Raw genomic sequence first — 26,096 nt, 5'->3', positions numbered from 1 at the left:
GGTCGCTAAATGATAAAAGTTTTAATGCGAATGCGCCTTTTCCGAATTTGTGTAGTCTGATGCCAATACTAACACCGATATGTATACATAGAATACATGAGATACATACAAAATGATATAAAACATATAATTAATGTAACTGTGTTATATACATTTGTGTGGTAAGAATGATATTGCATATACATCCATGTCTCAAGACATTTATTTTGCTTTCTAATGAAAATTATCCAGACCTGCAAAATTAGATCAAATGCCCTAATCTTAAAGGGTGCAGACGGCTACCCTCCCTGGAAAATTTAAAATTAATTGTTCATAGTTGTAAAACTGACAAAAATAGAGCTTGGATTCCCCGGCCCTTCCCCACGTCATTTCGAAAAAACATCTAGAAAAAAATCATCGAACTTTGCCCCTGTCCATTCTTCATTCTTACAAATATCAAGTTATTTAATCATAAAAATCTATCATTTTTATAAACATTATTAGAGTCTTTTGGGACATTGTTAATCAGGCACGTGCACGACTGTTATGAAGTAGATATGAAATGCAATAATTAGTAAGTAATATTATTTTTCTCGGACTGTTTTGACAGTTTAACTACCGATCGACATTCCAAATCATAATGATATGTTTGTGCATGGTGCGTGATGCTATGAATTTGTTATGTTTAAACTGCACAGACTTTTTATTCAAATAATAACACATTGTACAATCGTATTAGGCGTGCATACTAATCAAAATACGAGTTACATCATTTTAAGCAATTGATATACGAATACAATTGAATTGAAAGCTAATTAATATTGAGATACATTATGCCTTAAGTTGATCTTGTTTCTTTAATCTTTATTTCTATATGGCTTATCTATAGTAACTTTATAAATCTAAATTTTAAAGAAGCACATTTGCACTATCATACCTATTTTTCAATTTCTGTTTCGCTGACAGTTCAGCATATTCAAAACCTTCAATTAATATTGTGTCTGTTGTTACATTTTTTTGTCAATAAACACTCACTGAGGTGTTTGTCATATTTTCACTGTACTTCTAAGACAATTTAGTTCAATCTTTTAGAATTGTAATAAACTATCTGTACACATATATAGATCTCATTTCAAAACACTGCGATATGTGTTATTGTTTTGTACATGTCATGTTGTAAATTGTGAATTTACTGGGTGTGTGTAAATACAAAATTTTCACCATGACAACTACATGTAGTTGCCATGTGTATTTACACCCACCCAGTAAATTCACAATAAATTTACAACATGACAGTTTTCAAGAATAACAGACCTCTTACCTTTATGATTGATATCTGTTAAATGCATTGTGCGTATTTTTCAAATTAAGTAAGAACTCATACTAGGGCCATAGAGATGCGTTGGCGGAGAGCGAAGATGCGAAAAGGCGGCATAGCGAATTCGATTTCGAGGGATTTAATTGTAATACCGATCTTTCGTGTCTTCGCATTTTCGCCTTCGCAACTTTTCATCTTTGTCTTAATTGCAAAAGTACGTGCGGCTCAATTGGAACACTATTCCTCTTTGAGTTTAGTTTACTGCAAATCTCTATGATACATTCATATATCTACAGTCCCTGAAACGTTCTTCCCCATTTTTGCGTTCGCTCACCGTTCGCTCAGCGTGCGTTCACCGTTAGCTCACCTTGTTTATTTAACGTTCACAGTTTTGCGCTCGCAGTTCACAAAGCGCAACACCATGCGCTCACGGTGCGCTCAGAAATCGTCAAGCGTTCGCTTACCGTTCAGGTTTACTATTAATTCAACTCCATTGAGATTCTGAACTCCGAAGTGGAAAGATCATCTTCGAAATAAAAAAAAAAACAAGAAACGGGCATGAGTTCTTAATAACGACAGAAAATTCATTTGATACAGCATGGACGTCGTTTTTCTTTTCAAAATACATTCTGAGTCATTTGCAGTAATTAATGAATTCTTTATGAATTGATTCATTGAAATTCATATTTTTGAGTTAATACAAAGTTATGGCGGTTCCTAAATTTAGGAGAGCTAGTTTCGAGAAACAGACTTAAGACTAAGACGTATCCTATGATGTACCTTAGGACGCACCATAGTCTTAAGATAGCTTCGTGAACATGCCTGCTGATTTTTATGTGGGTAAAATGACTTACTAATGCCGCACCCTGACATCATAGATGCAAGATGCAACATTATTATGACAAAATGCGACTTATTTATGTTGACATGCGAGATAATTACGAAGACATGCAACATACATGTATTTATGTCGACATGCGACGTATTTAATATGTCAATATGCGAGATAATTATGTTTACATGCAAGATACATGTATTTGTGTCGACATAAACATTAAGTGGCATGCGAGATAACTTGCATGCTGACATAAATATCTTGCATGTTAATATAATTAACGATTAAGCGTGCTAACATAAATAAGTTGCATGTTGACATGCGACTTATTTATGTCTACATGGGAGCTAATTATGTTAACATGCGAGATTTTAAGGTCAACATACAAGTTATCTCGCATGTTGTTATTAATAATTTGCATGTAAACAATTATCTCGCATGTTTTCAAGTCAACATAAATATCTTACATGTTAACATAATAAACTACATGTAGCATGTTGACATAAATCAGTCGCATGTCATTATTATAATAATTATCTCGCACGTTGACATAAATATCTTGCATTATGTTAACATAATGAACACGCATGTTCACACAAACAAGTCTCATGTCAGCATAAAAAGTTGCATGTTGTCATAATTATGTTGCAACTATGATGTTAGATACTGGCGTTAGTAAGTGAAATTACCCAAATAAAAATCAAATTATCTTAAAGGGACTTGGACACGATTTGAGATCAAAAATTTTATTTTTATTTTTTATGTATAAAATGGTTTACTGGTGCATTTTAAACGATTGACCAAAATATTGTATGTTAAAGTCAAGCTACGATACAGAAGTAAGAATTGGTTGTTATGTAAACAAAGCTCGAGTCTCATAGTTGTTTACAAAAAATGTAATGTAGAGAATTACCATTTCTTAGACAAAATGACATCTAAAAACAATTTTAACTTAATTATTCAGTATCTTCATAAATACTATTATCAACAAAAGAAAGATGCATTTGATTGAAACTTACACCAATATGGCAGAATGCCAGAAATATGCCAACATCACATAATTATTTTGCACGTAGACATAAAAATGTAATTTTCTTGCATGTTGACACTATTTTATTATATGTTGAAATTATTTATCTTTCATGTAGGGGGGCAGAAATATGTTACGGTAACCATAGTTTACATGTACTTATCATCTTTAAAAATAAAAGAATTTGCATTGAAGGTAGAATATCAATTTTGGACGTGAATTTTGTCACCATATAATCATTTATATACTAATGTTAATAAAGATTTTGAATCATAACGTTATGCTATCAGGCACGTAGCATCGTTTTTGAAAGTGGGGGGGGGGGGGGGGGGGGGGGGGCAGACTCATCCAAAAAATCTTGACAAGCAAAAAAAAAAAAGGGGAAATTTAAACTTTTCCAAAATCGTCAAAATCCTAATCCGGGGATGGGGGTGGGGGGGTGGGGGGGGGTGGGGGGGTATATGTAAATATTACATATACAGAATTATATGTAAATTTTAAAAATTTGTTGCTGCGAGAAAAAGTGGGGGGGGGGGGGGGGCCAGGCCCCCCTGCCCCCCCCCCCCCCCCGATGCTACGTGCCTGGCTATTTTTTAATTTAGTTAAGTTATCATTAATTTAGTTATTATATGTCGAATACATATAAATGTAGTTTCGTAATATTATGAATTGCAACTGAACGTATAGTTCACCCGTAAATTATTGCTTATTAATAGTTGTCGTTGCATTTAAAGTAATTGGAGGCACATGTACCTTGTAATTATGTAGAGTCGTGCGGAGAAATAAACACGAATGCACTGCCACGGAATCAATTAAACACATTAACATACTAATCTATATCAATTATTAGCATATACATGTTTTTATGTAGGAACGTGGCAACTTTTTTGTCAGTTGTTCTTTTCCTTATAATCTAATATATCAGAGAAGTTAATTTACTATAGAGACAATTATTGTTAATTTATAAACAATTAAATCTTACAAATTACATATGTAGTTCAGGCACAGTGAGGGGCCAACTCCATGATAATTCAATTTTTTATATGTAAATTTTAAAAAATTAGTTGCTGTGAGAAAAAGTGTGTGGGGGGGGGGGGGGGGCAGCCCCCCCCCCCCCCTTGATGCTACGTGCCTGTAGTTATATATATGTCATTGTATTTTGTATGTGCCTATATATCGATATACCGTTGTTTGAAAATTTACAATAATTTTTAATAACAAGGCATTTGGTTAGCTGTTGTTTATTTTATATCGTAATACAGAGAAACGCGTTCATGTACAGTGTTGGTTATTTCTTCGGAAACAAAACAAACCGAGCACATGTGGTATAAATCGGCTTTAAATGTTGGCGGGAAAGTTGTTTCGGTTTGCTTCGGTTTTCGAAAATAATTCTTGAAGACATCCGAATAGCTTATACTCACATCCTGTTCCTGTGCGCAGAAAACCTGCGTGTTTGTCCTAACAGCAAAACAGCGGCTATGGAGACATGTATGCACTCAAGATAACCCGAAATATTTTTTGTTTAGTGGAGAAATGGAGGATCTCAGGTCATAAATTCTGATAATGACAATATTTGGAATTCATCCTATAAACAACCTGTTACATATATGTGATGTATTAACATTAGATCCGAAAAGTGTACCTACTTTCAACTTGTCAGGAACTTTGTGTGGTAAGTTTAATCATGCAACGGAATTCATTGAAATTTTTATACATGTCATTTTGGATTTGGGCACAATTTGTCAGTTAGAATAAAAAAAATCATTTTTCAAGATTAATCGCCCCATGAAATCGAAGGACATGATGCAATATATTCAGTTTGCAACCTCGGTATATGGTTATAGTCTTCTTTCTCCCATTTATAATCAAGTAAACTTTTGTGAGGTGTTTTAGATAAATGCAATTTCTGTATTGTTATAGTGTTGGCAAGAGATACATGTAAAATAATATAGTGGGAGATAGCAGGGTTTGACAAAATGTCATTTGTTCAGGTTAATCAGTTCATTGTGCTGAAATGATGCGCCAGAGGGGCATGTCAATATATTGAGAAACCACTGACCTAAGACCAATTCTCCTGAAGTACCATTTCTCACCACTGCATTATTATCTGCTTATGTCATTTGATCAACATGCAATGAAATGGTACTTGGCAAGAATAGGTCTTAGGCTTGTACCACTTTAATTGGCTATAAACAACATTTACAAGTGAACAAGCTGCGATGAACTGTGATTGTTTTATTGATACTTCCATTACCATTAAGTGTATCAATTTAAATATATAAGTACAATTAGAAATGCAGAGTTTACCAAAAAAAAAAATGTTTTCTACTTAATTTTGTTTGATCATCAATTTCTTCAACTGAATATGGGCTGTTGCATTTACATTGATATAAATGCCCCGTTTAATGGTAGTGCTTAAATGTTGCATGGTAGGAGTAGAGTGAAAGTCAGTAGAAATGCATACATATATATTAATAATAATTAAGAATTTCTAAGTTTAAATAGATTTTAAGGAATTTAATTTGTGTGGGATGCTGTATTACATAATAAACTGAAAGTGTTTTTACAATGCATGCAGTCAAGTTTTTGTGAATATCTTGCAAAGATCTAGGGGCCTTTTACCTATGATTTATTATAATGATTAAACATATTTTGTAAAGAAAGGTTTACTTTTATTGTAAAACAAAGTATTCAGCATACCAAAAACAAAGGTCTTATATTCTATGGAGAGAATTAAGGCTCACAGCTCATATACTAGAAGCATTACGATTACTTACGATATCCTAAATTGCATTCATAACAGAGTTTTATGGGAATTTTCAAACTCACTGCAAGACCATTTTAAGAAAGCCATGTATGTATCAAGTAAATAATTCAAACTCCCATGAATTTACCATTGTGAGCATTTTTCCAAGGTTATGACTGGTCAGTGCAAAGTGAACTTCTCAGACCAGTTCACAGAAAGTGAATGATTGAAATTTTCGTACAAATTATGATTAATGTTTAAGAATGCGTATATATCTACATATCTTGAAGTAAATTTAGATGTCTGAGTGTGTGGTTTACAATGTTAACTGTTATATGCTCTTATTGATTGTTTAAATGACGTTACTGTTTTAAACGCCAAACATGACTGTATGTAAAAAAAGAACCCTAGTATAAACATTCCTTGTAAGTTGTTAAATAGTAAAGAAATTGTCTATAATCCCCATATGAGCCAGTCTAAATTGAATCTTAAGATCAGCATTATGATGTATGCCTCAATTTAAATCCATCAATACTTACTTTTTTTATCAGGCTTTTTATCATCGGATTATTTTTTTCTTTTCATGGACTTTAAATGGTGAAAACTTTCATAGACTACAATTAAATGTACATGTACATATTGTTACTGTAATGACATTGACTTAGGATGGGGTTATTGGTCAAATCAGCTTCGTTGAAGATTAAACGAACATGTTTGTGTTCTTATTTACCCGCCTTTAAAATCTGCTTGGCAAATCCATGATTTAAATCAATGTAATTGTAATCTTGTTGTCCAATACATGCATAACAATTTTGTAGCACATATAGAAATTATCTTGAAAAGAATGTAATAGTTTTATGAAAAGTACAATTAGGCTTATACCAATATATCTGTACTGTAAAGGTATTTTATAATCATTGCGTGTCAGGGTGAAAAAAAACACTTTATTTTGCTAGCTAGTTCTCTATTTATGATTTTACAGTAGATTGAAAGTACATTTACATGTATCTACGTACATATTATTTACAAAATTAAAAGCCAATGAGGTACGTACTGCACAGAATTCATCTGTCAATCCATTATTTAATTGAAATTGGCTTGAATGAATGCTTAAGTACACAAGTAAGTAGATTCATGATAGTGCCAATTGCTTATCAGCAAAAGTTTTACTCATGCTGAGCTAAAATGCATTTATAAACAGATAGGAAATAGCAGACATAAATGTAAACAAACACATAGTTTGCTGCTTTAACTTTTAAAGATCCCTATCTTTGATCCGACATAAAAAGAATTTCAAAGGTGTTTTGTTTCAGTTTTTCTATTGATTTCCTTTACTTCAAATGCTCCTGGATATATCTGTATGTAGAGAGGTTTACTAGACATATGTGACTGATCTATTTGCGGAAAGAGAAAACGAACTGCTCTGGGGACTCTTAGCAACTTTGAACAAAGAGTAATCTTGATAAATGGTATAGCCGTCATTATTGTGCAACTGTTTTGAAACTGTTTAAACTATGCACATAAATTTGAGGTTAATGGCACCCACAGCGGACTTGAACAATCTGCTGACAAAAAAATGTAACACAGTAACCATTGGCAGTCTCATATTAGCGAGGGTATATTCTTTTATTTATATATTAGGGCTTTTGCCAAAAAGTTATCATTATATATGGGTACTTAACCAGTTACAACAAACTCAAACAAGTAAGGCACTCTGCAGTATGCATACATATAGCCATTCAATGTCTCTTAATTACTGTAAATTCCTTATTTTACGTGAGTACTTAATTCTGCGATTGCGCTGTTTTGTATCAAATCGCAAGAATATAAAATCATCAATTTTTTGTTAAAATTTCCTATAATTCAAAACTGTCTGAAAAATAATAGGGAGATATCAAAATACGCAAATGTTGCCTCTCGCAATTTTAGGCGGAAATTAATTCCTCACGCTTAATTAGGAATTTATAGTATGATATAGTACACTCTCAAATAATGATATAATCCATCTACATTAATGTACCTAATTGAGCTTAAGAAGAGTAAAATGTTCTTTTTTAAAATTCATGTAATCATTCAATTTGTTGATATCCCCCCTCCCCCTTTCAAAAAAACTCTCACAAATTGAAAACCTTGTGTCAGATAGTGACAGCTATATAGATCTAAAGGAGGCGCTGTGAATTTTTTTTGTGACTCTTTTTAAAGCTTGAAAAGATGAATGTTGTGCTCATAATTTAATATGTTTAATTGTGGTAATTAGTTTTGTGTGGTGCTTGCATGAACACAGTATAAACATGAAGCTCAAAGAGACCCGTTTTGCTATATTGTAATCCATTTGCAAGGTTATACTTGCAGCTTTCAGGGGCAATGTTTCTCAGTATTAGCTTAATACTTAACAACCACACAGCTCTCTATCTGCACATTATGTGCACCATAATACGTTGACTGCAATGAGTTTGTACATTTCCTGGCGTATTAGATTGAGATTATTTGATTACACGGATAATTGAAAGGCTCCTTTAAATCCAAATCGGTGCAAAATACCACCTTATATAAGAGACTGAAGTACAACACTGTATATAAGTCAAATATCCCGGCAGACATAATGTGACTTCACCAGTTTATATTCTGTGAGCTCTAAAGGAGGTTTGGGACACCTTCACAATTTGACATTTTGTCTATTAATTGCAATAAACTAATTAGAATTAACTAATATATCTCAACATTTGTGGGGTTTTTTTCATGAACAATGAATGATATCAGTTTCTTATTTGAAACAAACCCCCCCCCCCCCCCCCCCCCCCCAAAAAAAAAAAAAAAAAACCAAAACAAAACAAAACAAAATATTTTTTTTTCATTTTGGAATATTGTATTCCTTAATGAAGCAAAAATAATTGAATTGTAGATATCATAATTTATTGAAAAAAAAGGCATTTTAATTTTCCTTAAAAGCTTTATGGTTAGAAATAAATGCAAGCATTTGAAAAGTGTAATGCGGGCAGTCTTTAGATCTCTCTCTCTGAATGAACTGTCTGTTCAGGGTACATGGGTACATGTACTTGACCAGCATTTAGCAGTGCACACAACACAACTAGCACCACTTAACAATTTTCCAAATGTTTTCATTTCTTTGTGAGATAACAATTTTAAAAATGACCATGCGAGAAGAAATGGTTAACCATTCATAAAGGGATTTAATGTAGACCCTGATATCAGCAACTATTGTCTGGCCTGTTGACGAAAGTTCTTCATTTAAAAAGAACCAATTCCAATGACTTTATATTAAGTAGTCAGCATGCATGCAAAATACCAATGGCTTGAATTCAGTGCCTAGTAGAAATAATACATCTGAAGTGAACGGTAACGGATTAGTGTATTGTCTGCTTGACTTTTGGTCAGAATTTAAATGGTCTATTGATAATATTGTGATATATCTGTTTACCCCTCCTTTGTCAGATGGTAGGCTGTATCAACTAAAGCTGAGTTCTTTAATCAATATGGCCTAATGAACTGACCGGGGTAACAAATTCCTGTATGTGACCTCTTGGGGGTCGGACATGTACCATGTTGGTATCAGGCAAAATATCTCTTTTGCTTGATTCTACATGTAGCAAAATATTATGATATGATAAGAAAAGAATTATAATTGCATGTACTGTTACTTACCTTTAGATGCTTAATAAGAGTACCTTGGTTTTTGCTTGTCATAATAATCATGGATGGATTGAAGTTTGATTTTCAGAAGTTGCATGAAACTTGTGCAAAATTTTGCAAAACATAAAAACTACTGTGGAATCATTAGATTTCGTGGTGGCTCATTTTTCGTGGAATTCGTGGGTACCTCTCATCCATGAAATAACATCCTCAAGGAATAGATAAATTAGGGTAATATTGTTCAATAGAATATATAAATTTATTTTTAATATTAGAATATATAAATTTATATAAGCATCATCAGTTTCTCTTTTAAAGTAATAAATATGATATAAGCAACAAATAAGCAAATAATTGTTTGTCAGTATGTTGGCAATTAATTGTTAGCTCAAAATTGTTTCTAGCACCATGTTGAATACTATTTTTTCGCTGCAGTCATTTGTTGATACTCATGCCCATATTGGCCATGACATGTTAAAGTTTAGATCAAATGATGGAAGGACCCTTTTCTTTACTATCTTTTTTTCATTTCCATTTCAATTTGATATTGTCCAAGCAATATTTCACAGGAAAGGGAACATTTAAAAGCTTTGCAAACATTTTTTTCTGAAGTGAAAATACTTTCTTGCACTTTCACTAATACTTGGGTACACATGACTGTATAGAGTACTGAAAGGTTAAAATCTATGCAAATTTAAGGCCACATTTTGATGGTGAAGGGTCATATGTAGGTTGGTTATTTTAAATTAATTCACACTTGCTGTATTGTAAAACATTTTCTATCATGTAAATCAAGAAGGGACAATGACTTTTTCAAAATTTCAGTCAAAAATAACATTTACATTTAAACTTAAGTCTGCTGTTCAATATGAGCTTTCCTGAGAAAGTGACTTTCCAGGTACTTTATCAATATTTTGCTGGAGATTGTTTAGTAAGACCTGAGAAAGCTGGCATAAAATGGATGTTTACCTAGTCAAATAAAAGCCTTAAGATTCTCCAAGTGAAAGACATGGGGTTGTCACTCTCACCCAATGCACCTGCACTGATATGGCCATTATTTGTTTACCTTCATACTGTTGGAAATTTATTTGGGAATTGTGCAGGTAGTTTAATCATTACGCCCATTGACTAAATATGGGTGGGATACCAGGGTCATCAGCTTTTACTATTCAATTTCAGTTTAATTCGAAATGGAACCCTAGCTGCATCTAAAGGTTGTAAATCAGGTTGAGTAAGTTGTAAGGTCAAAAGTGATACATTTGAAATATCATATACAATATGCTTGAAGTTTTGGTCAGGGCCATGTACGTGTGTCATATATTTGATTTTGCAAAACACTTAGTACAAGGTACTTGTTACATGTAATTGTCTTTTATGGGCAAACCTTTAACTAATGGAGGTTCCAGCAAGTTTTTAAAATCATTATTCTTTTTGGGTTAAAATGGGTGGATATTTGTGTTGACAGAAATTTCTGGGTCATTTGTGGTATTTTTAGAAAACTAAATCCAGAATCAATGATTTTTTTCAGAAATCAATTTACCTGCAGTCTTGCTATTAGTGTTCAACGTCAAGTAGTATATACCTGTATTATATATAGTTCTAGTAATGTGCCTATTAGGCCAAGTCATTTAGCAAACTAAATGGGAATGTAATTACAACAAGAAAGCTATTACCATGACCATTCATTCAAGCAGCCGATTGCATGATCCAGTGCAGTTAGAGCTCTTTGAACGATACATTTTGAAGATTCTCTTACCCGTCTTAAGAATGCAATTAATTGACGTCTAAAATAACAGATGTTCAGTATTACATGCATTATCTTCAGTGTCATATACTTGTAGGTTTGTCAATCTTTTTGATGTACATTCTAGTCCATATTTGTCAAGTGTTTAAACATTATAAAATGTAAGAAATGCAAATGTGTTTGATGTTACTATAGTCCACAGCGGTAAGCAGTGTGAATTTAAGCTCTAAGTGCGTCCTAATGGGGACCCGAGTGTTTGTTTTGCAGAAGCTCGTCAAGTCTTTGCCTCTGGATTTAAATCAAGAAGAAAATATGGGCAGCGATTCACACAGTTTTGAATTAAAGGTGTCAATATTTACACCTGATAGAAAGATTTTGTGACGAGCACTTCCAGCAAATATTGAGTTTGGTTAGGTCAAGTAAATTAACCTGTGCTTTTGTCATTTGAGCATGTACATGCAAAATCGCCTTCTAAACATAGACCCAGTTGTTTAAACAATGCTTTATTTAAACACTCAGACTTCATTTTCTTTTTCTTAAATTCTCATTTTTATATTCAGGTTTTTTCTCCCTTCATTCTATCTTTTTTGCCTGATGAAAGACGATTCAAAACTTGAGCAGTGTAAATGTAGTGGGACGATGTTTTTTTTGCATCATAGATAGTGATATACCGGTGTTTTTTGTTTGGTTTTCGTGGTTTTGGTATTATGAAAGCCAAGGTGATGAAATACTTTGAACACAGAATAATAGGTAAGGCTTTTAATTAGCACATTAGGGAATTTCATATGAAAGACACTGTTTTGATATAAATGTGGATAGTTATCTTAACAAATAATGTATACTGCATCTTTTACTGTACAAGAATTTGATGCTGATAAGTTCCTAGTTTGTTGAGAATAAAATTAACAAATTACAAATAAAAAACAAGTAGACAATGCAATGTGTTTTGCATGAAATGCACTGTTTGACTATGTGTCTAATGCATACCAATATTTAAATTACATGTAAAGTATTGTGCACCTATACTTATATCTTACAATATTTTAAGCATGTTGTTTGAAGTCAGCTTAAGTTTACAAAATTAAAGACTTGGTTGTATGTATATAACCATAAAAAGGAGACTAATTTTATTGGATTGTTTCTGTGAAAACTGCATCTGGGGACTTGAAGTAATTGATTAAGCCAAAAAATTAATGACCGTGTTGTTTAACGATCTTCTTTTAAGAATGATTTATTGACTTCAGAATACATTACTGGACAAAAGTTGTCTTGAAAGAGACCAGTCCCTGCTTTAAGCAATGCTTTCTGTTGTTTTGGAAGACGACAGAATTTGAAATCAATTCCCTATCGACCCTCGGCCTTTTGTCCTGCGGTAATGAATTAAAAGTGATGGTTGGGTAACGTTTGATAGGATGACGTATCTCTGTGCTTTAAAATTGATATATTGTAAAAGGTTTCGGTGATGCAATATAATTGGATACCAATGAATTAATAGGTGATTTGAATAGTAAAATCAATTCCTTTTACACCCATCTGATTATCCGTGAATGGTAAAGCTAACATGGGGTTCTACGCATCTACTTCAGAATCTGTGAATTTTTAACGAAATCATTAAAGGAAATGATGTATTAGTCCATGTTGACCAAATAAAGCATAGATAAACCATTTTATGTATCAATATATGACCTTCCCAGATTTGATACCGCTAAGTATTAAAATGTATTAAGAAAGATTGTGCTAACAGTGCATTCACTTTGCTTTCCAACATTTATGATGAAGGGCTGCCAATCATGAAGCTTTATGAGTAATGTATTTATTAATCTTTGTTTGTTTTTTTTTTGGTTGATATCTTTTTTAATTGTCATTTACCTACAGTAATGCTGATTGCTAACTATCTACTTTTACCACTAGAATTGAAGTTTATTCTGAATTAATCATATGGTAACAAATTTGACAAGTAAATACTAGAACTATTCTTCATTATACTGCCCTTTAATTATTTGTCGCTTTGTAGCATTTTGATTGTGTGCATGGATTAAAGTAAGAAACCCTCATTGTGTAATTGTGCGTGAAAACGTTTGTGTTGAATTAAACATAGTTAAAAGATATCAAACACAATTAATTCTTAAAGGAGTACTTGAGATTTTTTTTATAGCCGGACAATTGCGTTGGGATAATCTGACACTGGGTATTGATATGATCAACCTTAAAATACGTGCGCTTCTGCTATATGTATTAGAGATACTCAGTGCCTGCCAACTAGAGTATATATTGCACTGGGCCCCAGTGTTTCACCTCAAGAACCAACAAACCATTACTGTTTCTATATATCAAAGAGTGGTCCTAGGTCTATTGTACGCCTTGGCTATAGAGAAGGTTATTTAAACATTTGTGTATTTCTTTGGGTTCTCATCTCCTCTTGTCTCTGAAGACTTTACTTAATGGATTATGACTAGTTGTTTCTCAAGCCAAAACAAAGACATAACTCTGCCGTAAAGCAGTTTTAGATATATTGTGTGTAAAATAGGGTCAGTGCCTCAGGAATGTTTATCAAGTAGTGATAGGAAAACTTTCTTTGATTGTTTCATGGTGCCAGAAATACATGTATCTCATTCTATGATGCTATGGGTAACACTGGATATCTGATTGATTACAAAATCAATATAATGTCATTCCTTTGATCATTTTAGTGTTTATTTTTTAGGTATTTAATACATTTAAATGGTTGGTGATATATTTTAAAAACCACTATCAAATACTATTGTTTTTGTATGAATTTGTTGAGACTTGAACATAGATGTTGCAGAAGTGAAAAATTCAGATGGTTTGATCATTTTTTAGATTAAGTGAACCATGCACAAAACATATTGCTATAGAAGAGATGAAGGGAAAAGAGAAATGATGTAATAAATTATTCAGAACAATTCCATATGAGCAGACAGCCATATCACATAAATAAATGAAATAGCTACATAGAGATGCATCAGGGGAGGTGGAATGCAAGCCTTTCAGTTTAAATGCATGATTACCTTACATATGTGAAAGTATGAAGGAGGTAGGATGGTTATTAATTGCCATTTTTAGACTCTATTGATCTCTTTTAGAAGAAGAGCTTGGAACGGTATAAAGGTATAGGAAAATACTCAAACTTATAAGCTAAAATTATAGAAGATTTATAACAACTTGCGTCTGAAAAATTAAGTTAGATCTTGACCACCCAGCCTCCTTTAGAACACCTAGTTATTACTCAGCAGCTAATATGGTTCAGTTCAAATGACATTATAATTGATCCATGCATTCTTAATTAACAAGTATTTTTCTTTTATTTGCAGTTAACTAATGACTTTCCCTGACCATGAGTCGCAAAGGCAGTGCAGATATGAAATCGATTCCTCACACTCGTATCAATGATGAGACTTGGATATGGGAGAAATATGAACCAGGGGAGAAAATCGGACAGGGAACTTTTGGCAAGGTGTTCAAGGTCAAACACAAGGAGACTGGCAAAGACTGGGCCATGAAGGTCATCAACAAAGAAAAGGTAAGAAGGTCAATGTAGAAAAAAATCCTTGGCCAAAAAAATACAAGAAGAATTGTGTGGAGTTTAGATACTTGTGTGGAAGTAACATGTTTTGACATTGAGATTAGGAACAGGAAAATTTGTGTGATTGGAAAGCAATTAAAGTCACAGGTGATCAAGATAAGACTGTTTGGAAAGGTCTCTGACTGTTCCCCCAAGTAAAGACCTTGGGGTCTGTGTTATGTTTCCACAAAGACTGGGTCAATAAAGAACAAGTGATCGAATCTTTGGTCATACAATAAGTCTTCAACTTAGCAGTGACATACAGATATGAGTCCTTGATGTCAAAAGAGAATGTCTCTGGTTACTTCTGCAATTATACCTGGAAAGTGTGTCATTCTATTTGCGGGGTATTTGTATCTGAAGTTCGTGTATTATAAGCACACAAGTATTTGGTTCAAGGGTCCTTGTGTTTTGTTATGTTTTTTAATGGATGAGCTCAATATGTCTTGCTTCGACAGAAGGGATTAAGATAAGGGCTAGATTAAGCTATGCCAGCCCTACATCGGAGACCCTAACATATAGATCTCCCCCATATGTTTGTTGTTACAAAACATGTTATAATGCAAAAAATATCTAGTAATGTCCTTTACCCAGCCCTGACAAACTCAATCACCCTCCTCCAACTGAAGATAAAATCCAACACATTTACTCTGCTATCAAATATGAACAGAATATTGCTTCTCTAGAAGAGCTACATATAGATTAAAGGTTTAAATGGTTTTTTTTCTCAAAGTCTAGTCGGTGTTCAAAAATGAAGAAATTGGTTGGGCTTTTGTATGTATTGATCAAAGACAGAATAGGGGGAATAAGGGCTAAGGAACGGGGTGAAGGCTGGAGGACTAAGTCTGGAGAGATAAGAGGACTGGTAATGAAATCAGGTGATTAACCTGTGACCTATAGCAGGAAGAGTAGATTCAATCACAAAGCATTCACTGCCTTCGGATGTCTCAAATACTGAAGCACAAGTTAAAATGCCAACATATTAATATCTAGAGTTGAGATTTTTCTCTACTTAAAATCAAAATTTAAAAACAAAATATTTTTCTCTACTCATTTTGAAATGTTATTTTTTTTATGTGTAGAGAATAGGCCCTTGGTATATCTGAAATACTTCAATATACCGTAATATCATGTCTGAAATTTTTTCTCATCTTTGATTTATTTCTTACACAAGTCCCCTTATAAATGGTAGAATATTTACTACTGAAGTTATGATAATGGAAAGATGAATATACAACTGATACACAATTACTGTGTCCACCATGGCTAGGGTTTCAGTGTTTATTCTAGTCCGTCTACAGGGCCACTTTCATTTTTATATGTCTATTAGTCACATTCTTTGTTTTTCGGTGTTGAGTTCAGTTTCATAGGAACTGCTCAAGATTTTTTTTCATCCAATTTTAAATAAATGTTCATATTGGGGGAAAGAAATTCAACTGTGTCATAATTTTCTAACCTTGACCTTTCTGTGACCTTGACCTCATCATTTCTTATTTTACATTTAGCTTAGTTTGCAAAACTGTTCAAGATTTTTCATCAAGTTTCAAACAAAGATATGTATTTATGAGAGAAATCTAACAGGTACTTTGTGATAAAATTAACTTGTTTTCGTAAATGTATTCGTGTACAATGTATTACAGTTAAGATACTTGATCAATAGTTAATGGAATGAGACTTGTTTTTCAGGCTGGTGGACCAGTTATTAAGCTACTGGAGAGAGAGGTGGGCATTCTGAAGCGTGTTCAGCACGAACATATCATCAGCCTGAATGAAGTGTTTGAAACCGCCAAGGTAATTCTGTCACCTTTCTGCAGGGCCTAGTTACCCAGTGTCAGTATTGTTTACATTCCTCTGCAGATTTATTAGGCTTCATTGTATTTCCGATATCCTGGTGCATTGATCTAGTGGGTGGGGAGAAAATGGGTGTCTTTGAAGAAAATTGAGTCAGTTTAGCTGTATGTCATACACATGTAACTAGAACTCAATTTCTTTATATGTTTATGAAGCAGTTATGCAATAGAAACTTACAAATTGATTCATGTATACGTGCATTTTTATATCTTTATAACTTCTACATTATAATTACATCCTATTAAATCGAAGGAGGGCTGTAAACTTAGTTACACAGTCATATCAGAGATGGAAGAAGAATAGAGAATGACAAAGTCAATTCACATCATTGAATTAAATTCATGAGATTCTGAAATGATAAATTTGGATGAAGAGGGAATGCAACATATTCTTTGAAATCCAATTCTTTCAAGTCGTCGAAAATCTGTCTTTAGTTAACATTATATTTTACAACATCATATGGAAGACGGAAAATTCATATTGATAACACTGTACCGGTAAATGTATACATACTAGTCCTTTATGAATTAAGGGACAGCCACAAAACCCACATAAGTGTAATTTTAATGTTGCTTCTCCACAGAAAATGTACTTGGTGATGGAGCTATGTGAGGGAGGGGAGCTGGCTGATGCCCTGAAGACTAGGGAGAGGATGTCAGAGGAGGAGTGCAAGATCATCATGTCCAGATTAGCTAGTGCCATCTCATACCTCCACAAAAACGGTGCGTACTGTCGTAATTCTCGTGTCATCAGACTCTTTGATAAAGGCATTAGTTTTACATGCGAATGAAGGCATTGTTTACTTATCAATGTGACATTGAGTAATACTGAATGAATATACATGCATTATGTATTATACTTGAATATGAATCATTTAATTTCTGAATTGTCAATACTTGGTTGGATTCATGATTCAATGCAGTAATACTGTGGAATCAGTTGAATTCATGGCGGCCAATTTTTGTGTTAATTATGGGTATTTTGCATATTCGTGGGGATATAATTTCCTGGATGCGTCGGCTTTCAGTTTTAGTAAGAAAGTTAAGTATTTCTAAATTTGTTTTCGTCAAGGATGTAAATTCGAGGGGGAGTGCTTCCCATGAATACCACAAAAATTAAGCCACCATGAATTCTTATGATTCCACAGTACAAAGTTTCCCATACAGCCAATTTATTTGCTTTAGTATATAAAACTAGCCGATCAAAAATCAATATCAATCGTTAAAAGTAATGCACACTTGTATATAACTAATCTAAAGAATATAACTAATATGCCAAAAAATGTAAGCCTTTGATTTTGAGGGAAAACTGTTTACATTATTATGGTCAATTATATTGTGCTTATTAATTCTTACCTGTACATGTATAATTGTAGATATAGTCCACAGAGATTTAAAGCTAGAAAACATTCTTTTGGCCGTGGACCCAAATAACCTAGAGGATAAACTTTACATCAAGGTGAGCACTGTGTGAATTGATGAAAAAATGCAGAAAATATAAGACTGTATCAGAATGGTAATGGAGATTCTTGTGAAGTCAGATTTATGTATTTAACGTTTGATATCTCAAATCTTTGTATATATTTCTAGGTTTCTAGGTTTGAGATTACAAGATTAAACTGTGTTAAATGCTATTAAGACTATACAAGTTTGTAAACTATGTTAAACATAGATCTTTTAACTAATGACTGACTTCAATCAAAAGATTGGTATATTTCCCTCTAGGTGACAGACTTTGGACTATCTGTGGTGAAAGGGGGTACTGGTCACGATAATATGATGCAGGACTTCTGTGGAACCCCTATATACATGTGTACGTTATCGCTGCATTATTTTGTCAATTTTGCCAGGTTTAAAAATCTCTTTTTTAATAAATAATAAAGATCAGCTTAGGTCATCCTTCAAAGTAAGTCTGTTTGAAATTACCACCTGAAGGTTTCTAGACCAAGGTGGGAGGTAATATTCTTTTATTTTTTAAACTTGAAGTTTACCGGTACTAATAAAAAATTGGTAAAATATAAAATTTTCCAAATAAGTAAAAAGTTCTTTATTTTCTGCTTTTAGAATTTTATCAGTAGGGGGTATTTCAATGAGGCAGGAGCCAATTCCAAATAAATAAATTTTACTTTGGCCTCGTTTAGATAATGTTAAATGTTGATATGCATCTTAACAGCTATTTGTTTTCACACTACTCTTTTTTTTTTAATATTTAAACAGCTAATTATTTCTCAGCAATTTATCATCAATGCATTCTTTAATCTGAAAGGATATTAGTGTATAGCACAACAAAGAAAACTGCAAATGCAATGTACTATAAAGGATATAATCTATATTTGCAGCTCCAGAAATTATAGACAACAAGACGTACAGCCAAAATTGTGATGTTTGGGCAATGGGTGTTATATTGTATATCATGTAAGAAAATTTCTTGTATCCAAAAAAAAAAGTACAGCATATTGATATTCATGTTTAGTTGATCAAATAATTTATCACTGTGGTTTAATTGAAAAGAGTTATGGCCCTTTAATTGAATTTTTTTATGTGAACTTCCTGAAAACAGAGCTAAATTAACCACAGTAAATAAATTGTAGCTTTAAATGTTTGGGCATGCTAAATTAACCACAGTAAATGAATTGGTGTTTTGAATCTTTAGTGGTGCTAAATTATATAACCACATTAAATGAACTGCATTTTTAAATGTTTGGTGGCGCTAGATTAAAACAGTGAATAAACCGTAGTTTTAAATGTTTGGTGGTGCTAAATTAACCACAGTAAATGAGCTGTAGTTTTAAATGTTTGGTGGTGCTAAATTAAATATTGTAACAGTAAATATACTGTACTTTAAAATGTTTGGTGGTGCAAAATTAACTGCAGTAAATAAACTGTAGTCTGGAGTTTGAGGTCTCCTTATTACTGTTTCAGGTTAAGTGGAACTCCTCCGTTTAAATCAAAAGACGAGGACTCTCTGTATGACCTGATCAAGAAGGGGGAACTGGACTTCAGTGATGAGTTCTGGGCCAACATCAGTGTCAATGGTAGGCAGAGAGAGAGAGAGAGAGAGAGTAGCTGTCATTCAGATACAGTACATGTCAGTAGGAAAGTATTAGGATTATACAATGTATATTTTGTGTTGATATACTTCATTGAAATTGCTTAATACATATTTGCAGAACATCCTATATAAATTGCAGCAACTCTAGCTGATTCAGTGCAATATGTCCACAGTCAGTTATTAGCTTTTCTTTGACTATCCTCAGACTGCTTGCTTCTTACAACTTATCCACATGGTGTGTGATAATCTATGATATGATAATGTGCATATTTAATAATTGGCAAGCGACTATGATTTCTTTGTGTATTTCTTTTGTCTTATCATTAAAATTTAAATTTGCAGTAATGTTAGAGTTTGTAAATCATTATTATCATGCCTTATATTTTTAATTAGCTAAATCCTTTCTGGAGAAAATGATGCGAGTGGATCCAGCTCATAGACTAACTGCAACAGAAATGTTACATCATCCATGGATCACTGTAAGAACCAAACTTTTTAATGAAAACATTGAATTCCTTGAAAATCAATAATGAATTGCATATTCATGTGTTTCATTTAAATTATTTAATCGTAAATAGGTAAATTTTCATTTGGATAACTTTTGAAAATGCGAGTACTAAACAAATGGTACGAGGAGACCTACAAAATGTATTGTATTTCAGACTTTTAAAAAAAAATTGTCTGTTTTTGTTCACAGGGAAATGAGACACAAAAAGAGTCAACCAATGTGTTGGAACTGATGAAGATTTTCCGGGACGAGCAGAATGAGCAGAACCAGAAGATAGAGGACAGTGCAATAAATGGAGAGCTGAGCGGGCTCGAGCTGTCGGACCCAGAGGAAGGCTCCGAAAACAAGCCTGTGAAGGTAAAGGGATCTGTTTTGTGAAATATTTCAATGTACAGGAGAAATTAATTAACAAATTTTATTATTTAATGCTGCAATGATAGGTAGAAATTTCATTTGCATAATATTAGCAGCCTTTATTTAAACTAGTAAATATTATATTATTACATGTACATGTACTTACTGAAGGTCTTTAAAACTAATAATTTTCTGTCAGAGTATATTTGGATTTACATGTATTTACATTTTATCATCATTGAAAAAGAAAAATCAGTCAAGACCAAAAATGTATGCCTTAAATGTGTGCTATGTAGTAATAACCTTTCCATGTTTCTGTGATAATCCATTGCAGAATGGAACAGAGAGGAAAGGTTCCGGAGGAGTCAAAAAGCCAGGGTCAGGAGGAAAGTCAGGGGTAAGTGTTATAAGCAGCATCTTATAGCTTCACTACACTTAACTGCAGAGGCTGACTGACATCGTAAGGTAAGGTTTGCGGCTTGCATTTTTAAGGAGTTGTACCAAGGTTACATACCATTTTGTTCGCTATCATGAAGTCTTTTTTCTTATAAAATTCCAATGATTTTCCAGAACCCGTTTTATAGCTACAAAATGTCAAAGTTCATTTAAAACTGTCATATTGATGAAATGTTAATAATTTCTTGAAAATATGTGACTAGTATGGGGATTATTAATGCTAAAATGTTGGAAAATAATGTCACTATTTATTTCATAATTTGTTTCTATTAATTTCTAATCAACTATTAAAAAGCAGAATAAAATGCAACCAAAGTAAAAATTTTGGACTATTATGATTTTTATTTGAAACCTTTTCAAAGGAGTCTATCGATTTCAGTAGAAACCTATCTTAGTAAATTGTATATTTGTAATCTGGTGTTTCTAAAACACTTTTTGAAACCATATATTGCAAACTTCGTTTTCTTGAAAATAGATAAAATGTTTCTGACATGTTACTTTTGATTGTAATTTACAAATCCTTGTGAAATGAAAAAACCTGAAAACTTTTATTACATCATATAAAACTTGACGTCATATCTGAAAGGAAGGGTAGTTGGTGTTAAGTCACAATAAAAATATGTGAGTTACATATATCTCCCTGTTAAAGGAAATCTTACCATAAAAGCTATGAATATTTTATAGATTATTTTTGGTGCATTTAAAGCTTTTCTAACTTAATTTTTCTTGTTAGAAAAAACTTTTGTTACAAGAAACAGAAAAAACTTTACTTTTTGTACTATAATAGAAAAAAGTGCATGCTTTTTATGCCCCATCATACCATTATTTGAATTTTTGATCCTGTTTTTTTAGCCATCAACTTCACGCCAAAGTAGCCAGAGTCATTCTCAATCTAAACCTTCAACAACTTCCAAGATTAGTGCCAAAACTCCAAACCCAACAAACAATAGACTGTCAGTCAACAGCAGAGCCACGCCCTCTTCATCAGGAAGGGGGCGGGGCACGAGGAAGTGACCAGTATTACAGAGTATTAATTAAACCATGTGCAGAGAGACAGTGCATTGTGTTGCCTCTATACTGTGTTGTAGTGAGAGAGAAGATTTCATGGTCTGGGAAATATACATGTATAATTTGTGTGCAGTCTTAACATTCTTGTAAATTTTTTTTATTATGTGGACAGTAAAACGTTCTGTTGATGATTTATTTTTTGTTTAGAGAGTTTGGAAGTATGGTACTACTTGGTGTTTATGTTTTGAATTTGAAGCTCACTGCTGATTTGTGAATTCCGTCCAACTAGTTTTTGATTGATTCCATGCAGTATTATATCATGTTTATAAAGACCGTCCTTGTGTATCATATACCAGATATTGTTTGTGAAGTTCCATTCTGATGTATAGGGCAAGATCCAGACACAGCTAAAGTATAACCATCCTTTGTCAGTAATTTTCAAAGACCCAATTCAGTGTAAGGACAATATAATAACTTGAGATATTGCCAATCATAAAGAAAATGAAGAAAGGAAAGGCACTTAGAAGCTAGAGGTTTCATGGTCTGAGGTTATGTTATGGTTAGGGGAGCTTACTCTTGTTTTTAATAACTTCCTATAGCTTATGTACTAAAATTTACCCAACAGGTGCCTCTGAAGTTTGAGATTTTTATCATCCTTATGAAATAGATATCATAAAATATTTTGCTGTGTTCTATCTCAGTGTTACCTGTAACATTGTTTACACTCTAAAAGTGCCTGTTGGATTTTTTTTATACATTCCTTAATATTGCGTTTTCAGCTGGAGGCTTTTTCTTACATGTGAAATTGATAATGAATGTACTATGCCAGTCTATAATTATTATATATAAACAAGTTACAAATGAAATTTCTATTATAATGTTCCTGAAACCATTGTTAATTTTTAACTGAATTTTTTTTTTCAATTTATTTATTCTCAGGATAATTTCTAATTTTTAGAAAAATGAGAAACCTAATAAAATGGACAATTGTAATATCTGGTATTGTGCCAAAATTGTCTCAACAGGGTTAGGATGTGAGTCTACATTATTATGTAGAATATGAGTGATTTAAAATATTCATGAATAAACTGTCCCAGGTCTACTATAATTCCTATTTTTCATGAGCATCTTGTTACAATATTATTGTGTCTTGCCATTCTGATTTTGTAGTTTGTTTGTGGAGTAAACTTTTGCGTGTGTTGATCAACTCAGATGTGAAAAAGACCTGGTCGTAAACATTACTTTTCACCGTATATTGTTTTTTATACTATATGGTGTGAGTTGGTTAGAATTGAATATTCACTCTGTTGGTTACTGTAGGTTTTTAATTTATTGCAAGGACTGAATTTTGCGATTCCACTGTTTTGTAACAAATTGTGAGAATCTAAAATCAGGATCACCAAACTTTTGTAATAGTTTTATATAGTTTTCACCTGCCTGAAAATAAAAGCAAGATTTTAAAATCTGAGATGCACTTCTCACAATTTTAAGCAAGCATTAATTCCTTGCGATAAATTAGGAATCTGCAGTAATTCTTCTGTGCTTAGATAACTATAAGATGTAAACTTACCTCCTAATAACATCAGCATTGACATTGTTTGGTGTTATGTTTTGAATATATGTACATTTATAGTGGTCTTTACAGCCCTTGGTTGATTTTTCTATGTATTCTGATACAGAGAGGCCTTTCATTAAAAAAAAAAAATGTGTTTTCGATCAAAGTTATCGACTAGACTGCTGAGCCTGACTTTGAAAGACTGGTAGATTGTGTTTTATAAGAACATATCATTATGAGTTTCTTCTATGCATGTTTGCCAAACAGGTTTATTGCTCATCCCAATCCCTACAGGTATTTTTTTTTTAAACTTTTGTTACAAAAAAATTGTATTCACTATTGAAGTGAATAAAAACAAAGCACTTTCAGTACAACAATAGGTTAGTGGTTAGGTCCTGATGTGTTTTATAAATAGTTTGAACACAGTGGTTCAGTTTATTTTTTTAGAATCAACAATATGGAGGCAAAAATGTACAGTTAGATATCTAGTTGTGGTTTAAGCTGTTTTATAATGTTCCAGTTGTCCATATTAGTGCTAGTGTTCACACACTTGTATTGATTTTCCAAAGTCTAATTATTTGTTATTTTGATTGTTGAAAGGAGATAAAAAAGTTAGTAATTTAAAATCAAAAATATTTTTTCCAAGTTAAGTATCTGAATTGTGTTCATTTGATGCAAGATGTAGAATAACACCGTGATCATATTCATGTTAGGTAAAATCATCTATTTGTTTTGTGATGAATGTCGGTTAAAATTTTCAATAAAGGGAAGAATCAAATAAAATTTTTAAAAAGGTAAACTGTTTTGTATTTCTTTCACATTCACATTTTGTTTCAAAATAGGGAGAAAAGGGTAGTTTCTTTGAATTATAGTTGCTTCTGAGCATCTGCAGACAGACTATAAACGTACGTACATGATCCTGATGAGCAGGGAACATCTACCAACCACCAGAATTGTGAGATGTATGGCCCAGAGTCAGGTGTTTTGAGTGAATGTTTTTACTAATAATGATTAATCGTTAAAAAATTATCTTTGCAAGTTATCTTGAAATGCAAACAAAATTTATTTCAAGGATAAGCAAGTACGCCTCTACCAAATTGTAAAATTAAGATGTTATTGACTTTGGTAGGACTGTTCAGTCCGGTGGTAAATAATTTTAACAAAAATCTATTTTTCTCCCAACAAATACACCTAGTTGACAAGCTTAGTACATGTAAATGCTTATAATGAGCTAAGAAAATTCTACCATAAATGTGAAATTCCATCTTCGCTAGCCAAGGGTTTTCGGTCCACTTTGCTCCCCATAGCAAAGTGGACCGAAAACCCTTGGCTAGCGAAGATGGTGAAATTCATGACATCTGATCTTGGTGTAATGCTTAATTGGTCCTATAGTGGACACACATTACAGTAAATAAATGCTATAAAAAATTCTTCTGTATTAAAGGGAATCTAAACTTAGTGCATGGAAAGGATAAGCAAGGGACCGTACCAAAATTGTGAAAATTCATAAACACAGGGTCAGGTTTTGGTGTTTGGCTAAGGGGACCTATTGGTTTTATAGTCAACATGCTTTCTTAAAAAAAAAACTTCTTCTTTTCTACAACAATTTAAAGACAAACTTGGTGCATGGTTTGGGTGAGCAAAATATTTCTTGCAAAATTGATAAAGACGTGACTAAGATTTGGAGGGGGAGGGGTGGTTGTTCCAGTGGAATTTCAACTTTTGGACATCATATTTTTTCCCTACTTTTAGAAATAAATGATGAAGTTGCATATACAGTGCCGCTATTCTAAAATTTTAAAGTAAACTGTTTTGTATTTTTTTTCACTCCCATGCATACTGTTTCAAAATAGAGAAAAAGGATATTTCTTTAAATATTTAACATCTAGCAGACAAATTGTATGGTCATGATGAGCAAGGAAGCATCTACCATGTACCAAAATTGTAAAAATTATGACCCTATAGTCAGGTGTTCTTGTTAGTTCAAATTCGTCTAAATTAAAGGGAATCCAGAAGGCAATCCGTGTGCATGGTGAGGTTGCGCAAAAAAGTTTCTATCAAAATTATGAAACACATAGTTTTAGGTACAGATATTCTAAGGGGATGTTTCAGTAGGAATTCAACCATTAGACATCACCTTTTTTACCCAACATACATGTACATGCTGCTTTTACGTGTATACTGAGCTAATTTTGCAAAACGTTTTGCCAAACTAAATGCAAAATCTTTATAAGCAAGGTAATCAAGTCATGTTATTTAAACAAGTGGGGCACCATTTCATTTTTATTTTTATAGACTTTTTTTTTTTGATATTCGATCAACCTATTCATCTTGTGTTTAAGCATCATAATTTTCTTGTTCAGTTTATTTTATATAGCAAATAAATAGCTATTCTTTAGATCTTGGTATATGAAATGTACTGAAGAG

The 26,096-nt window shown here is 32.8% G+C and overlaps 1 protein-coding gene across 2 annotated transcripts; it reads left to right on the top strand.

Annotated features, from left to right (window-relative positions):
* The first annotated feature begins 4,605 nt into the window (after nt 1-4,605).
* LOC128183932 (serine/threonine-protein kinase 33-like) lies at nt 4,606-24,468 on the top strand. 2 transcript variants are annotated; one of them, XM_052853162.1, is made up of 12 exons: nt 4,606-4,834; nt 14,636-14,844; nt 16,573-16,677; nt 17,321-17,459; nt 18,113-18,195; nt 18,462-18,549; nt 19,076-19,151; nt 19,659-19,771; nt 20,182-20,267; nt 20,486-20,653; nt 20,985-21,047; nt 21,959-24,468. In XM_052853162.1, the coding sequence occupies exons 2-12, from the start codon at nt 14,659-14,661 to the stop codon at nt 22,118-22,120; spliced, it is 1,269 nt and encodes a 422-aa protein (XP_052709122.1). In that variant the 5' UTR covers nt 4,606-4,834; nt 14,636-14,658; the 3' UTR covers nt 22,121-24,468. The 2 variants fall into 2 exon arrangements, with proteins under 2 accessions (XP_052709122.1, XP_052709123.1); XM_052853163.1 differs by lacking the exon at nt 4,606-4,834 and adding an exon at nt 11,898-12,053.
* The last annotated feature ends 1,628 nt before the right edge of the window (nt 24,469-26,096 follow it).

The sequence above is a fragment of the Crassostrea angulata genome, chromosome 5 (genome assembly GCF_025612915.1).
Source record: "Crassostrea angulata isolate pt1a10 chromosome 5, ASM2561291v2, whole genome shotgun sequence".
NCBI lineage: Eukaryota > Metazoa > Mollusca > Bivalvia > Ostreida > Ostreidae > Magallana > Magallana angulata.
The sequence above is the reverse complement of the archived record's forward strand: the minus strand, read 5'-3'. Positions and strand labels throughout refer to the sequence as shown.

What these genes read in the sequence shown, in the direction of transcription:
- LOC128183932 (XM_052853162.1), top strand. Translation starts at nt 14,659, where the DNA reads ATGAGTCGCAAAGGCAGTGCAGATATGAAATCGATTCCTCACACTCGT. An exon ending in TGGAACCCCTATATACATGT is followed by an intron (nt 18,550 to 19,075) that starts GTACGTTATCGC and finishes CTATATTTGCAG; the next exon opens with CTCCAGAAATTATAGACAAC. An exon ending in GGTGTTATATTGTATATCAT is followed by an intron (nt 19,152 to 19,658) that starts GTAAGAAAATTT and finishes TTACTGTTTCAG; the next exon opens with GTTAAGTGGAACTCCTCCGT.